We start from the raw sequence: 17031 nt of genomic DNA on the forward strand, positions 1-17031 counted from the left end.
CAATTTGGCAGCCTTCCTTTGTTTGCTTCTGTGTATTACGTAGAGCTGTTTTGGCTCCCTGTCTTAGAGCACCTGTTAAATTGTATGGGACAGATCCTTAGGGATCCGCCAGGGCAGGGTAACTTGCTTCACCACTTTGTGGTTTTGTATGTGAGCTAAGTGTTGACAAGGGGACAATACTGCTGTCTGGCTGCTGAAGGCTCATTCAGCACCTGCCCTGTTTCCAGTTACTTCACTCACTTCCCATATGAGACTGTTTCCCCTCTAAGTGTTGCCCTGGTGTTGGTTCCCAGAGTGGGTTGGTTTTTGTATGTTCTAGGACCATGTGAGCCCTTTAAATGGGACTTTCCTGAGACACTGGCAGTTTCTTCCTCTGCCCCAATCCCTACTGGTTTTTATAGCCAGAAGTTATGAGGCTTTATTTTCCCAGCACTGGAACCCTGGACTGCGAGGTCTGGCCTGGGGCTGGGATTGCATGCTCTCAAGGTATCCCTCCCGATTTTTATCCACCATACATGAATGTGGAACTGCCCATTGCACTGGCCACTTTGCCTCAAAGCTGCCACCTCTTTGCAGCCACATTGCATCCTCTCTGCCCCGGCTCCCCAGCTCTGGCCCTCCTACCCATGTGGAATGGGACTTCTTTAAACCCTTGGTTGTCAGACTTCCATACAGTTCTATTTTCTGGGTGTTTTTCAGTTCTGGGTGTTTTTGTTTTGAGGTTAGTAGTGATCCTTCTTGTGGTTACGTAAGGAGGCAAAGCGTGTCTACCTATGCCTCCATCTTGACCAGAAATCAAATTTCTAAAATTATGTGATTTTGTGATTCAGTTATGACTTTTGGGGGGAGGAGTAAAAGAAAATGCTTTGGAAGAAGTGTGAGCAGAGGAGATACCTTCTACAGAAAAGGTACTTTAATTACATAGAAAGAGGTTCATAACTTTTAATGGAATTGCTTCTAATTTTAAGGGAAATATGATAAAGTTGTTATGTATTTGATTCCCTTTCTACTTTGTATAGCCCCAAAGAGAGCTACTCTGCTTCATTAGTATCTGATACTGATTGAATTCTCAGACAGAGGTCAGCAAACTAAACTATGGGCCCATAGACCATATCTGGCCTGCCATCTATTTTCTGTAAATAAAGTTTTATTGGAACACAGCCATGTTCAATCATTTATATATTATCTGCGTCTGCCTTTATGTCAAAACATCAGAGTCCTATACTTTTGACAGGGATTGGCTGGCTTGTAAAACTTAAAGTATTTACTATCTGGCCTGCAATAGGAAACTTTTGCCAACTTGTGCTTTAGGAAGATGGGAGGGGAGAAAGAAAGTATAGTAAATATACTCTGTGGGTCAACATGAAACCTCTAAAGGTGATGCTTATGAAATGGAAATAATAGAAAAATGCTTATGATAAAATAAATGAAACAACACAAATATATTAAAGTTATGGAATCATCGTAATTCAGTCTAATATTTTAAAATTATTTTTCATCATAAGAGGAAAATATGGTCATTACAAAAAAATAACATAAATACATGTTACGGGAAAGTCAAGGGCCCCTTCTCCTATATTCTTAGCCCAATCCCATCATTATAGCCTAGAGATAATTTTTTAAGAGGGTTCCATATACTTTGAACTTTAATTTTTAGTGGGCTTTTTAAAAACAAAATAGGATGTATATCTACATGCTGTTCTGTGAAATAGTGGCCATTTTTCAAGGTTTAATATTTACCACTGTTTGTAATTGCAGGCAGTACAGACCCCAGAAGGGAGGCATTTGTGTTGCCAACCATACCTCCCCAATAGATGTTTTGATCTTGACAATGGATGGATGCTATGCTATGGTAAGAGCAGCTTGTTGATATTTCAAGTAGTTACATTTTCTATGGATTGCTCAAATTTTAAATTTATTTTCACTCAAATTAGAAAGTTAGTTTTATATTATAAAGTGATTCAGTTATACTACTGTAGCTATATGTTGTGTAATATATTTACATGAGGAATATATAGTGCAAGAAAATAGCCATTATACCTAAGGTTATAAAAATTTAACTTACTGAAATGCAGACATACTTGAGTTTGATAGGACTTTATAAAGTTGATTACATCTTCTAAAATCCCTGTGATGTTTAATATTTTCAAAGATTAAAGTCTTCCTCCTTAGAGCTGAGAAAATCCCTTTCCTGACAATTAGTTCTGTTTTCCTTCAGGGAGTCATATGCAATTCAAAAAGAAAAAACAAAAAGAACCCTATCCCTTTACTGAAGCTCAAGCAAAAAGGGAAATATTAAAACCACACTACCTTTTTCAGTTTTTGTCTATAGCCCCAAAAGAAAAAGAAAAGAAAAGAAAACCCTACAACAAACCACAAAGCCACATGTCTGGGTATTTTGGTTTTGAAGGCCTTTGTAAAAACTCCTTATTGCCAGGTATTTAATTTGTCCAAATATAAATTCAGATATTTAATACATTTTAACACATTGTTAAATTTCTCTACGTTGTGGAGCTCTTTCTGAATTAAAGGAAGCTTTAACCAACTCTCTGAAAAGGTACTTCTTAACATTTTTTAGGTTAGGAATCAGTTAATAGTTATGTACCTTTTTTTAAGGAAACAAACAAACCACCACCACAACATACATGTGCGTCATACAAACATAATTTTGTGTCTAATTTGAAGGTGCTTATGGATCTCCAGAAAGCCCTTCCAAGGACCCTCATGTTAACAACCCATGATAGACGTTCCAGCCTAGTTCTGGGTGTATATGATAATTCCTTGCATTATTGTGGGCAAGCACATTTACATCCATTATTTTTGACCTTCCCTATAATTCAATGAGGTTAGGGCTGAAATTTTGTTTAGATGAGAAAGCAGAGGTTCAGGCATTTTAACCAACTTACCTAATCATGGTTTTGTGTTTTTGAAACCATATTCATTCGGTGTCCTGGTGAACAAAGAGTTGAGCATAACTCATTTGTGACTGAAGGCCTCAGAATTTTGTAGGCATTTTCTATGCTTTTTGATTATGTATAGTTACAATTACAGTATTAGCCAAAGTTTAGAAAAAGCATAGCACCTATGAACTTTCCAGTGGGTTGAGTGGTAGAAACCTAAAGCCATTTGGATTTAAATCAGAGACAGGAGGGCAGAAGTGGGAGGAAACTATATTGCTACATATCATCTAGGTTTTCACATTTCTTGGCATATAATTCTTCGTAGTAATATCTTAAAATCCTTTGTATTTCTGTGGTATCAGGTGTAGTCTCTCCTCTTTCATATCTGATTGTGTTTATTTGGGTCCTCTCTCTTTTTTTCTTGATGAGCCTGCTGAAGGGCTTGTCGATTTTGTTTATCTTTTCAAAGAACCAGCTCTTGGATTCATTGATCCTTAGAATTGTGCTTTTAGTCTCTATGTCATTTAATTCTGCTCTGATCTTGGTTATTTCCTTCCTTGTACTTGCTCTGGGCTGTCTTTGTTGTTGTTCCTCGCGTTCTTGTAGGTGTAGGTTTAGGTTGTTTATTTCAAATGTTTCTGTTCTTTTTAGGTAGGCCTTTATTGCTATGAACTTCCCTTTCAGGACTGCCTTCGCTGTGTCCCATAGGTTTTGGATTGTTGTGAGCTCATTTTCATTTGTTTGCAGAAACTTTTTGATTTCTTCCCTAATCTCATTCTTCACCCATTCATTGCTTAATAGCATGCTATTCAATCTCCATGTTTTTGAGTGTTTTTGAGTTTTTTCCTTGAGGTTTGTTTCTAGTTTCAGTCCCTTGTGGTCAGAGAAAATGCTTGATATGATTTCAATTTTCTTGAACTTGTTGAGGCTTGTTTTGTGTGCTATCATGTGGTCTAGCTTTGAAAATGTTCCATGTGCATTTGAAAAGAGTGTGTATTTTTCTTCTTTGGGTGGGATGAAAGTCTCTCTATATTATCAGTTAAGTCCATTTCATCTAGGGCATTGTTCAATGCATCAATATCTTTGTTGATATTTTGTTTGGAAGATCTGTCCATCTTTGACAGTGGGGTGTTAAAATCCCCTACTATAATTGTGCTGCTGTCAATATCTTTCTTGAAGTCCTCCAAGATTTTCTGTATGTATTTGGGTGCTCCTATGTTGGGAGCATATATATTTACAATGTTTATGTCTTCTTGGTGGATTCTTCCTTTGAGTATTATGAAGTGACCTTCTGGGTCTCTTTTTATGGCCCTTCTCTGGAAGTCTATTTCGTCTAATATGAGTATTGCTACCCCTGCTTTTTTTTTCCTGTCTGTTTGCTTGGAAAATATGTTTCCAGCCCTTCACTTTCAGTCTGTGTAGGTCTTTTGTCCTGAGGTGAGTCTCTTGTAGGCAGCATATGTGTGGGTCATGTTTTCTTATCCATTCATCTATTCCATGTCTTTTGATTGGAGCATTTAATCCATTTACATTTAAGGTTATTATTGATAGGTACTTATTCATTGCCTTTTTTTTATACCCGTGTTCCTCCCTCTCTCTCTCTCTTCCTTCCTTTCCTTAAAGCAGTCCCTTTAGCATCTCTTGCAGAGCTGGTTTGGTGGAGGTATATTCTGTTAGACTCCTTTTGTCTGGGAAGCACTTTATTTGGCCTTCTATCTTGATTGAGAGCCTTGCTGGGTAAAGGAGCCTTGGTTGCAGGCCTCTGGTTCTCATTACTTGGAATATATTTTGCCATTCTCTTCTGGCATGGAGTGTTTCCATTGAGAAGTCAGCTGCTAACCTCATCAGGGCTCCCTTGTATGTTACTTCCTGTTTCTCCCTTGCTGTCTTTAAGATTCTCTCTTTGTCTTGGAATTTTGCCATTTTAATTATGATGTGTCTTGAAGTGGGCCTCTTTGGGTTCCTCTTGATTGGGACTCTGTGTTTCCTAGATTTGTGTGACTTTTTCTCTCATGAAATTAGGGAAATTTTCCATCATTACTTCTTCGAACAGGTTTTCTATCCCTTTTTCTTCCTCTTCTTCTGGAATCCCTATTATATGGATATTATTACTTTTCATGTGGTCCTGTATTTCCCTTAACCCCTCTTCATTCTTTCTGAGCTTCTTTTCCTTTTCTTCCTTATTCTGGGTGTTTTATTTTACCTTGTCCTCCAGCTGGCTGATCTGATCCTCTGCTTCATCAAGCCTGCTTTTGATTCCTTCTCCTGTGTTCTTCAGTTCAGAAATTGTATTCTTCATTTCCCCTTGACCCTTGTTGACAGTTTCTATTTCCTTTTTCATGTTGATATAGTTTGCAGTGAGTTCATTGTAGTTTCCATGTAGTTTTTCATAATTCTGTGTGAGCTCATTGAGCTTCCTTATAACCAATTGTTTGAACTCAATATCTGATAGTTGACTGGCCTCTTTTTCATTTAGCATTGTTTCTGAGACTTCCTCCTTTCCTTTCATTTGGGGATTGATCTTTGTCTTCCCATTGTTTTTGAGACTCTTCCTGTTAGCCTCTGCTTCTTAAATTGCTCTGTTCTGACCCTCTGGATTTATGGTGTAAACTTCTGTGGTAGAATATCTGTGAGATTCCGTGGTGCAGTCTCCTTGATCTCCTGATCTTACTGATCTGGGGCTGTGGTTTATGTTGGCTCTGTGTATGTCTTTGGTTTTTGGTTGTTGTTGGGCCTTTCTTTGGTGGGTCCTTCCCACCAGCTGGTTATCTGAGGGTCCACGACGTCTTGTAATCTGTTGTGCAGTTGTGGGCAGGTTGTGTTGAAGCTGGTTCTTCCATGTGTACAAAGTTTTGAGGCTTTGCTCTTGTTGTTTGTTCTGAGTAATTTCTCTACTATTTAGTAGTTTTTCCAGATAGTTCCTGGGTTGAGTTAGTGTGACTTCTACTCCCTCCTTCACCTTCTGTTCTTATCTGTTGGTGGTTCCTTTGTTGGTGGGTTTCCTGTTCCAGGAGGTGTCCTGGTCTTCACAGCTTCTACCTACTCTTTTTTGTGATAGGTTGTAGGGGGACGGCAAAATGGCTTAAAACAGCAAGAGTGTATTATATGATATTTTAATTACCAGCCCTTAGAGAAGAGATAGGAGATCCTTTGGATATATATAGTGTTAACCATGATAATTCACCCACCTAACCACTTTTTAGAAAGGGTTGAAAGAAGATAAGACTCTTGTTGTGGTGGGGAAGGATTGTGAGTTGGATCTAGAAAGCAGTGAGCTTGTGGGAGGTCAGATTATGAGGTAAAGTGAGAGTAAAGGGTAGAAAATAGGTATATGTGTGAGAGAATAGTGTTAACCACACCAGTAATAAAGTTCAGGAAACAGTGAAGTGGGCTGAGATCTGGGAGGGATTCTGCATAGTATTTACAAATGTATGGAGCAGCTATTATTTACAATAGTAATGGAGCAACAATCATATGACAGAATCTATGTGATCTGGAGAACCAGAATAGGGAGTATAGGTCCTAGAGTAGTGTGCTAGTGCAACACAAGTGAAGTGAAACAAAGTTAATTAACAATACGCTATGAAAGAGAGAACAAGGGGAAACCAGTCAAGCAATGCAAATTAACCAGTCAAGTGAAGAAGACTAAACACAAAGAAGAGAGATACAAAAATACCAATAAAATGAGTGATATAAGAATAATGAATAAAATACTAATACAAATATACAATAACTTGCAATAACTTCTCTGGAGTAGCAAAGTGAAAGTTGTTTCACTGTCTCAGCTGTTGGGATGCCCCCTCCTTGGGTCCAACTCTGGTCTTTTCACAGTTCCAGGTTTTATTGTCTCACCTGATCCCCGGGCTATAGGTGGGCATGTGGGGCCTTCTGTGATGTACACTCTCCTCGGTGCCTGTGGTCTCAGGTCCCTCCAAGTTGTGCATTCTCCTGATGCCTCAGATGTGTGCCTGGAGGGCCTCCAAGGTGCGCACTGTCCCTGGTGCTTCGGATATGGGTTCCATGCCCCCCACACCCCCGGGGGAGTGCCAAGCAACTGGGTGGAGAGGAGACTGGAGCTGTTGCTGCAGGAGACTTCCCCAAACTGCCCCTGAGTGTCTTTTTCTTTTTGAGCAATTCCTCCTGCTCAATCCTGCCACTCCATACAAGGAAGGGCCTGTCCTCTCACACAGCCCACCTCTCTAGCCAGACCGGGGACTGTCTGGGTCAGGGCCCCACATGACCCAACTCTCAACTCTCCCCAGCCACACCCACAGTCTCTGTGGGTTTACCACTTCGTCCTTATTCCCCTCCCTGTGACTTCAAGCAACCAGGTCTCTCTCAGTGCTGCTCGAGCCTTGTTTGGCAGGGGTGGGAGCCATTAACTTGGCTCTCTCCCAGGAGTCCTGTGGCAGGCCCATCAGGTGCGGGCCTGGGGCTGCAGTTGCCCTGGTCCCCGAGCTGGTCCCAGGGACCTTTTTGTCCTGAAGCAGTCCCTTTACCTTCTGTTTTCTCAGTGTCCTCTGTACTTTTTGGTCTCCTATCTTCATAAATGCTGGGGTACTGTTGGCTGTTCGCTTTGTTCTTCAGTAGAACTGCTAGGTGTTTCACCCGTGTGCAGGGGGAAGTGGACTCTGCTCCCACCTATCTTGCCACCATCTTGTCTCTCTCACAGATTGCTTTTTCACTTAATAAGGTCTCCTGTATGTCATTTCTTACCAGTTATAGAGTTCAACTGTGTTCTTTTCCTGGATGCATTGGGTGCATGTACCATAGTTTTTGCATCTAATTTCTTGTGTTTGGACATTTAGTTAGTTTCCCCTATCTAGAAATTAGAAATAATACAATTAAAACTTTGTGCATATGTGTTTTCATTTTGTTGGAGTGAAATGGTATATCAGGATAAATTTCTAGAATTAGAATTATTGAGTTGAAGGATAAATGTGTATGCAGTTTTGATATTGCCAGATTTCCTGCCGTGCTTGTTATAATCTCCCCCATCCCATGAAATGTATGACAGTGCCCATTTCCCATGGCCTTGCTTCAGGGTATATTGTCAAGCTTTTGAATCTTTTTTCAATCTGATAGGTGAGGAATGGTGTTTCAGTGTACTTTTAATTTGATTTCTTTTATCTTGACTGCTATACTTTCTCTTATCTATGTTGCTATAGTAGCTGGAGTATACCTTAAAATTCAAAGGTGCTACTAAACAACACCTTTTTCTTATATTTGGCCATTCATTTCTTTTATATAGACTAAGAATTTTAGTCAGCAGAAGGTTGATCTTTTTCTCTGAGTGGGGAATAGAAACTTACTCATACTTGAACACACACACACAAACTTTCTTTGGACAGTTGTGCCTTTACATTTTTTTTTCTTTTTCTGATGATAATTCTAGGTTGGCCAGGTTCATGGTGGATTGATGGGAATTATTCAGAGAGCTATGGTCAAAGCTTGTCCACATGTCTGGTTTGAACGCTCAGAAATGAAGGATCGACACCTGGTGACTAAGAGGTGAGCAATGACATTTACTCACCTATCTTGGCTATATTTTTTTAAATTTTTATTTTGTAGAAATAGTAGGATGTAAAAAGAGATTAGAAGCCCTATCAGTTTATTTTGTGGTGATCTTAGGTATAGTCCAGTTGCTGAATTTTTAGTTAAAAATTACTACCTAGAAAGTTAGATAATTTTTTAAACTGTTTGGTGAATTAACAGATTATGTGATCAAGTAATCAATAAGATGATTGTTTTCTGCCTAGAGACAGAGCTAATCTCTTTATGAAACAGAATAAGGAACCTCTGGGTGCTTGGGATAGAGATGAGCTACCAGAAACCTTTGTTGGGAAGCACCTTTTTGCCCGAGGCCTTTACCTAAAGGCACTCTGGTCATTGCTTTTATAAGCATGAAGGTGAGCCAGGCTGTTAAGAGTTAAATGAAAAGTACTTGCTGAAATCTATTTAAGGTTAGAAAAACTATCCCCCATTTTGAGACTATTCAGCAATGGGACACTCTGGCAGCTGTAATCTCTGTACCTCAGCCTTACTAGTTCTGGTGAGCTGTGGGGAATATAAGGCTGGCTGCAGGGAGGGCAGGACCTAAGTCTGGAAGATTTATATTACTCTCAGCTTTATTATGGTACATAATTCCTAGGAAAGTTCAGCCTGACCTATTTAAGGAGTCTTCTACACTGAATGGCCATAGGCAGACAGGTCCAGCAATCAATATCCCCATTGTTCAGATGGGGTAATCAAGGTACAGGGGGAGGAGCTGTAGAGCTTCTGTCACATGACTACCTAGCATTCTTTTGTAAAGAATGAGCAGGGAGCACTTAAAATTGCTCATTTTCAGAAGAGAGAAACAGAAATAGAGCAGCTATCCTTATACTTTTTTTGGAAAGGGACCCACTTGAGTTTATTTCTTTTACTTTTATCTTATTTCTCTCTTCCTTATTGCTTTACCATTATATTTATGCTAGTAGCGTGTAAAAAATACTAAAGAGGATTCCCATCTTTCTCTTTTTAAAGGTAGAATTTTGATCCTTTATTTTTTTTTCACAGACTAAAAGAACACATTGCTGATAAGAAAAAATTACCCATATTAATCTTTCCTGAAGGTAAGAAGGAGACTGCCTACCAAGCTATAGTTGATAAGAAGCACACAAAGTGAGTGAGGAATTGGCATTCGTAGCCCACATCCGCTGTATTATGGGCATGACATGGCCTGGTCTGAGCTAATAATTCCCTGCTTCCTTGAGATCTGATGGAAGTCTTGGTACCTTTTTGATCTTAAAAGTCAGTTCTGGGTAGTGAACTTAAGAAAGGTATTGACCATAACTTTTTCAAAGTCATTATTTTAATATTACCTGTTGTGAAAAAGTTGTATTTCTAGAGTATTCAGTAACAAAGTAAAAGTTTGTTACTAAACCTGTTTTGAACTGTCAAATTACTATTAAGCAGGAATTGATTTTTGAAATGGTAGTAAAATGTCTGTAATTTTGATATGACTTGAGTAATTTAAATCATTTCATATCAAAATAATTCCTTTTAAAATTTTGTTTTAAAAATATTCACACTCCCCTCCCATTTCTCTGCAGGAACTTGCATTAACAATACCTCAGTCATGATGTTTAAAAAGGGAAGCTTTGAAATTGGAGGAACCATACATCCAGTTGCAATTAAGGTAAAGCAAATTCCCCTCTATCCCTTAGAAAAGGGCAGTTGCTGGGTAACTTTATTTTGATATACCTTCAAATGAAAAGGCTGAGAATAAGGAGCAATTGTATACACTTCACTCAGATTCACCAGTTGTTTACATTTTGCTCCATTTGCTTGGTCACTGCCCACCGTTGATATGTATATAGGTAGGTACCAGAGGACTTACTGTGGACATAGTCGGTGATGAGCAGAACAGATATTGTCCCTACTTTCATCCTTCCAGTTAAATGGAGAGACAAACATTTAAGCATCATGACTGACATATGTCATTAGTCTGGCTCAAGTAAACTCTTACAAAATTTTTTTTTTAAAGTGTAAATCGGCCTCTTGTTACAGTGCTCTGTTGGTTTAGTCTGAGGAGTTGGCTGTACTGGTTACCTTTTTCATCATTTCTGTCAAGCAAAGAAGCTTCTCTTTTTCATAGGGTTTGGCCTGCTGTCTTGAAAGCATTGACTTGGAAAAGAGCAGCCACCACTTAATTCATAACTGGGATATATTTTCTTTTCTTTTGCTCAGTATAACCCTCAGTTTGGTGATGCATTTTGGAACAGTAGTAAATATAACATGGTGAGCTACCTGCTTCGAATGATGACCAGCTGGGCCATCGTCTGTGATGTGTGGTACTTGCCTCCTATGACGAGAGAGGTATGCCATAGATAATAATGGCTGGTCTTTGGGGCTTTAATCAAATAAAGGCGAGAAAACCTTTATCTGAAAATGTGGGTATCTCCTTACCTTGAATCAGCGAGAACTGGACTTCCTCTCTGCTTTCTCAGGAAATGAGTCATTTAAAAAAATCTAGTTCTCCTCAGATCAGGCCATTTTATATTCTGAGACTCTTTTCCATAATAATTTTTTTAGTTGCTGTTAGTTTGTGATACCTAAAGATATTATGGAACATTGTATCTTGGATAAGAGAATGTAAAGAGCTCAATATATATGTGTACTTAGTAAGAAAAATGAAACAATCAGCACTGTATTTTCTTCATAGAACAAATGATATTTGTTATGATTGAGACTCATACATTTTTGAGCTAGAATGTGAATCTTATATTTTAAAATAAATCTAAATGATTTTCAGGCATTTTAAGGTATTATTTGAAAACTCTGTACCCAGGATATGCTTGTAATTGTTTTCCCCAGGAAGGAGAAGATGCAGTCCAGTTTGCTAACAGGGTTAAGTCTGCTATTGCAGTACAAGGAGGATTGACTGAGCTGCCCTGGTAAGAATTTTTTCAGAAGTACTATCACTTTTTTTAAATTAAAAAAAGCTTTTAATAATGTTATTTATTATGTTAGTTAGCTGGAGGTTTAGCTGTCAGTGATGGGTTTATACAACATAACAAGGGCTTAAATATGATAGAAGTGTATCCGTTTCCTTTAAACATAGGTGGTTCAGGTTGGTATACCAGCTCATTCTGTATAGTTCTGCCACCCTCAATGCATTTGTACTTTCTGGTCGGAGATGACTGCCTCAGCTCTGCTCAGTGTGTTCAGCAAATGGCTAGCAGGGAGGAATTAAAGCAAGAAGGACACATCCATGTCCTTAAAAACACAGACTAGAAGTGGGACATGTCACTAATTATACCACTAATTTCTGCAGTGAAAACCCACTGTGCTAATTAACAAAGCCTGGGAGATTGGGAGATCAAGATAGCTGAAGCCTTATGGTAGCTTCTAATTAAATGCCTGCCTGACCACCCCAGAGTATGAGTTCTTGGTTAAGGTAATGACTGGCCCCAAGATCAAGACTAAGGTTAAGATAGGTTAAGACTAACATTTGTTTATTATTGAAGCTGGAATATGTGAAACATCATGAAATGGCAGGCTTCCCTAGTTTATAACGCCTTAATTTACAAATGCCCTAGTGGTCCATGTTCATTATATAATTGGCTTCCTCTTCCTTGTTCCTCCTGTCCTGAATCCATTATGAAAAGCTTAGAGCTTTGGCTTAGCAGCCTCTGACACCAAGGAAAGAAAGTAAGCTTTGAGAGACAAAAACAGCCAAGGAGTTAGCCACAGGACAGGCTCCCAATTAGATTGACTTAAACGAAATCTGTTGGAAACAATCCCCCGAAATTTTCAATTTCCTTTTATCAGGCCATATACAATTTTATAATAAAAGGTTACTTTTAATTACCTAGCCTCTTCTTTAAAAAGCTTTCCAGATGTATTCATCAGTTACCCATTAGGTCTGAATTAACATGTCTGGATCAGTTTTCTCCTAGATTAAGTGAAAACTTAATTATATCATCTTAAACTGGCTTTTAAATATGGCTGCTGCCTGCCTTAAGAACTAAGATCTGCTGCCATTGGAAGGGGGAACTTAGTAAACTTTGAAGTCTAGCGGGGTGGCAAGTTACAGATGAGGTGCTTAGAGCAGTGTGAAGTTTACTGGATGCTTGGGAAGGGCAATTGCATAAAAATTACGTCAGGATGTTCAAGGGCAAATGCTGCTAACTTCGATTTTTCCATTTTTAGCCTGGACTTCGGGAAGGAAGGAATGGCCTTTCTCCTGCCTCTCCCTCCCTTCCTTAGTTTTTACTATTCAGAATTCAAGTAAATGCTATGGCTCAAGGCAGCTCATTTGAACAAAAGAGGCTTTTGTGAACAATTTTGGGAACCTAAAGACACTTTATAACCTTGTTTCATGGAAATGTTCTACAACTGAACCCCCTGGAAGATTTGTGGCCTGATGTGTGTTTTTAAGTTGAGGACTTACTGGTGTACTGTCTTAGGCTTGACTCTGGAGCTAGAACATCACAGTGGGTTCAGACAGGAGTCTCTTTGTAGGCCAAGTTCTGTCTTTATGAGTTCACTGGCTAACCTGTGGTTTATTCATCGTTATCAGAGAGCACTCTGTGCTTAACTGGGTTGAAATTAAACAGGCACAGTATAAAGTGAGCAAGTTCTCAGTTAACACCCACTCAGTAGTTATAATGAAAAATATTTGATTAGAAGAGAGTGGCCCCAGGTAGTCCAGTCTCCTCCTTGCTCGTAAAATTTGTTGTTTCTTTGTGTACTCCAAAGAAGGAAAGGCATGCACAAAGTTCTTATAACCCAGATAACTCTGTGTTTCACCATCCTGGGGAGAATTTAAAGAGTCACAGGCTCTGAATTAAGGAGTGCTGCTTACACAGGCACTACCTAACAGTTGAATGCAACTTATTATTATTTGGTTTTATTCTGAGTTTGTTTTAGAATACAGAAGATTTTATTGTTTTTATTTTAAATTTTTATTGTTATTCAATTACAGTTGTCTGCCTTTTCTCCCCATCCCTCCACCCCACCCCAGCCAGTCCCACCTCCCCCACCCCTACCCTCCCCCTTGATTTTGTCCAAGTGTCCTTTATAGTAGTTCCTGTAATCCCCTCTCCCCACTATCCCCTTCCCACTCCCCTCTGGCTATTGTTAGATTGTTCTTAACTTCAATGTCTCTGGTTATATTTTGCTTGCTTTTTTCTTTTGTTGATTATGTTCCAGTTAAAGGTGAGATCACATGGTATTTGTCCCTCACCATCTGGCTTATTTCACTTAGCATAATGCTGTCCAGTTCCAATCATGCTGTTGCAAAGGTTATAAGCTCCTTCTTTCTCTCTGCTGCGTAGAATTCCATTGTGTAAATGTACCATAGTTTTTGGATCCACTCATTTGCTGATGGGCACTTAGGTTGCTTCCAGTCCTTGGCTATTGTAAATTGTGCTATGAACATTGGGGTGCATAGGTTCTTTTGGATTGGTGTTTCAGGGCTCTTAGGGTATAATCCCAGCAGCAGAATTGCTGGGTCAAAGGGCAGTTCCATTTTTAGTTTTCTGAGGAAATTCCATACTGTTTTCCACAGTGGCCTTACCAGTCTGCATTCCCACCAACAATGTACTAGGGTTCCCTTTTCTCCACATCCTCTCGACATTTGTTTGTTGATTTGTTTATGTTGGCCACTCTGACCGGTGCGAGGTGGTACCTCATTGTGGTTTTAATTTGCATTGGAATACAGAGGATTTTAAGTACTTGAAATATAGTGCTGTGAATGAAACTAACTTGGTAATCATAGAATTAGATTTGAGTTACACTCCACCTATTTGTTTATTTACTCACATATACTCAGTAGCCTCACCATTTCTTATGTGTATATTTTAAATTGTCTGTATGGTTTTCTAGTGAGATAGAGATAATTAGATGAAAAAAAATAACAACAATATTTTGCTTTCTTTGTAGAAAAAGATAGGCAACCAATTCTAGTTTTAATGCAGAATCTACATATTCAATAGAACAGCCCCTAAAGGAGAAACTGAGTGGAGACCATTACTCTTTATTTTAACCACATCTTAGAGCAATTGTTCCTTTTTCGCAGTAACACATCTCTTCTAAGTGGTGGAGGAGAGACTGGAATCCAAGTCATTCGGCTTTCAAATTCCAGTGTTCTTTGTCCTGTTGCTGACCAGTCATGGCACTGTGCAGCATGTATAACCCTTTTAAATCCTTGCTGGGATTATCTTTTATTTATTTGCCTTTCTATTCCCAGGGATGGTGGGTTGAAGAGAGCAAAAGTGAAGGACACTTTTAGGGAAGAGCAACAGAAGAACTACAGCAAGATGATTGTTGGCAATGGATCTCTCAACTCTGAATTGGACTGATTACCATGCTGGAGATAAAGCTTCGCCTCCCAGAATGAGCCCTTAGGAATGGAATGTGTGAGGGGTTTTTTGGGGGAGGAGGGGGCGTTGTACTGTTATATTGGGTTTTTTTTTTTTATTGTTGATCTTTTCTACAGAATGATTGTCTCTACCTCTTTATGCCAGAGGCAGAACTCAGCTGTGCCCTTTTGTTGTTGTTAGAGCATTAGCCTCCCGAGTGGTAAGATAGTCGACTGAGTTTAACAGATTCTGCCTTTTGTAAGATGATTATGTCATTGTTGATTGAATGAAATATTTGTATGGGAATAAGTTCTTTGAAAATACTTTTGGAACTCTTCGTGTTTGGAATCATTGATAAGGTAATTCTCAAAGAATACCCCAAACTCTTTTTTCATGATTAGCTTTCTCATGCCCTTTCCTCCCACTTCTTCAGTTGCTTGAATAGTGGGATGAGGTTTATATCATAGTTATGTTCTGCAAGACTGATAAGAAAAATGGAGGAAAGTGTTTAGGAGAAACAATTTTGTGGTCATCTGATTTGAAAGCTGAAAGGAAATGTTAATATTTTTTACTAGTGTGTTAGGAGAGAAATACCATTTGGTGAGCTCTACCAAAGAGAAGTGAGCCCAAGTTACTGTATGAGTGCATTTATTTATATGTAGGCTAGTTGTGAATAAATACATTAAGCCAGCAACTAGTGATAAGGTTTTTAGTTTTCCTTGTTTGTATGCTAAAGATCTGTACCTAGTGCTTCTCCCAGCTTCTGTAACCAAACACATTTCAAATAGGAGGAGCCTTTTACAACAACAAAAAAATCACATTTAGTGTCTTCGGCAGTAGTATGAATGAGTGATGTGTGTGGCACTGCCCCTCATCCTCCACTGCTTTGTAGTTTACTTCAGAATTTTTCCAGTTTCTTAAATAGAAAAGTAAGTGGTAAAATTACCTTTTGGAAACTGAGCCTTAAACTTTTTAAAGGGGAAAATAAGTGTTTTCCAACTCACAGCATAGGCAATGTTGACAGCAATATAATGCCATCTTACACTCTGAGAGTATTGTCTCTCTTCTGGTAACCATGTACAGAATGTGAAACTATCTTACAGTGAATATAAATAAATTCTATATTTCTAAATGTGTTTTGTATTATTTTCCCTTCACCTCTACCATCTTGTGGTTTTGAGTAAGTTAGATTCTCTCTTATTTCAAAAAGTGATTGTTTTTCATTTGACAACATAGATTTCATTGGACTGGGACATCTGGGAAATGAGAGCATGAACTGCTAGTTTTAGTTTGTTTTCTTCTTTTTCTTTTTTTTTAGCCTTGTTATCTGGACTTTGACCCTGTGGGCTCTGTCTTGAACAGAGTCACAATAACTAACTCTGTTATACCTAACAGAATGAGTTATTGTGCAGGTGAAACTCGGGCAACTATCTTTTAATTGACTATACGTTGGCCTGGCATAGTAGTATGAGTAGAGATTCTTATTTAATTAGACAGATTTGATCCCAAAGGGAAATTTGCAAAGTTTACCTTCCTGATTACTCTGCTGTTCTCATCCCCGATTCTTTTCTTTTCTTGTTGCTTAACTTTTGCCCCCAAAACTATGCATGGACTGACGACCGTAACTAAAAATCAGCAAATCCAAATATGTATGTTGGGATAACTTTTTGTCTTATTTGTTTCTTCTCAGAAAGAAGAATTCCCTTTTCTTTTTACTTTTCATATTCAATATAGCTTGAATTAATAAGTTCATTTTATTAATTAGCCCACCCTCAGAAAAGTAAGTAAAATGACTAATAGCTGTTTTGTTTGGATACTGATAAAATATGTCTTTCCAGGAACCCCGTCGAAAACAATAATGCTATCATGTATTCACTCGAAAATCTCATGCTATCTCAGTCAGGACTTTTGTAGGTCTTTGACTTACACAGCTAGTTTTCAAGTTGTTTGAGGAATTGCCATGTTACTGAAAACATGTTTTTAGAAAATAAATAGTGTCCAGATTTAGGTTATGCTTCCTAGAACTCCTTATTTTATACCCACTTTAGGAATATTGTGCCCAGAGTTTAGTTAGTCCTGATTCTTTTGTAACTGTAATGGAATATCAAGGGTAGGTAGGATTTGATAGAAAAATCCCATTAGATAAGACCTTTCATCTAACCCTTGTACACATTCATTTATTGAGTCTTCAGGTTGCCTTTTAAAGTTTCAGTTTTTTGCTCTGCTGCTGTTGACAGGCATCTGGTTTTAGGAATTCCCAGGGCTTCTGAAATACCATGGCA

At 38.6% G+C, this 17031-nt stretch overlaps 1 protein-coding gene across 5 annotated transcripts in view; it reads left to right on the forward strand.

The window, feature by feature from the left end:
• GPAT3 (glycerol-3-phosphate acyltransferase 3) overlaps positions 1–15881 on the forward strand; it is an 89285-nt gene extending 73404 nt beyond the window's left edge. For all 5 annotated transcript variants that reach the window (XM_045183641.2, XM_024574900.3, XM_024574899.3 and 2 more), the window contains 7 exons: positions 1759–1852; positions 8296–8411; positions 9459–9514; positions 9995–10080; positions 10632–10760; positions 11259–11338; positions 14638–15881. In XM_045183641.2, coding sequence (XP_045039576.1) covers positions 1759–1852; positions 8296–8411; positions 9459–9514; positions 9995–10080; positions 10632–10760; positions 11259–11338; positions 14638–14749 — 673 coding nt within the window. In that variant the 3' untranslated portion in view covers positions 14750–15881. The remainder of the gene's footprint in view (positions 1–1758; positions 1853–8295; positions 8412–9458; positions 9515–9994; positions 10081–10631; positions 10761–11258; positions 11339–14637) is intronic.
• The last annotated feature ends 1150 nt before the right edge of the window (positions 15882–17031 follow it).

The sequence above is a fragment of the Desmodus rotundus genome, chromosome 4, assembly GCF_022682495.2.
Source record: "Desmodus rotundus isolate HL8 chromosome 4, HLdesRot8A.1, whole genome shotgun sequence".
Taxonomy (NCBI): Eukaryota; Metazoa; Chordata; class Mammalia; order Chiroptera; family Phyllostomidae; genus Desmodus; species Desmodus rotundus.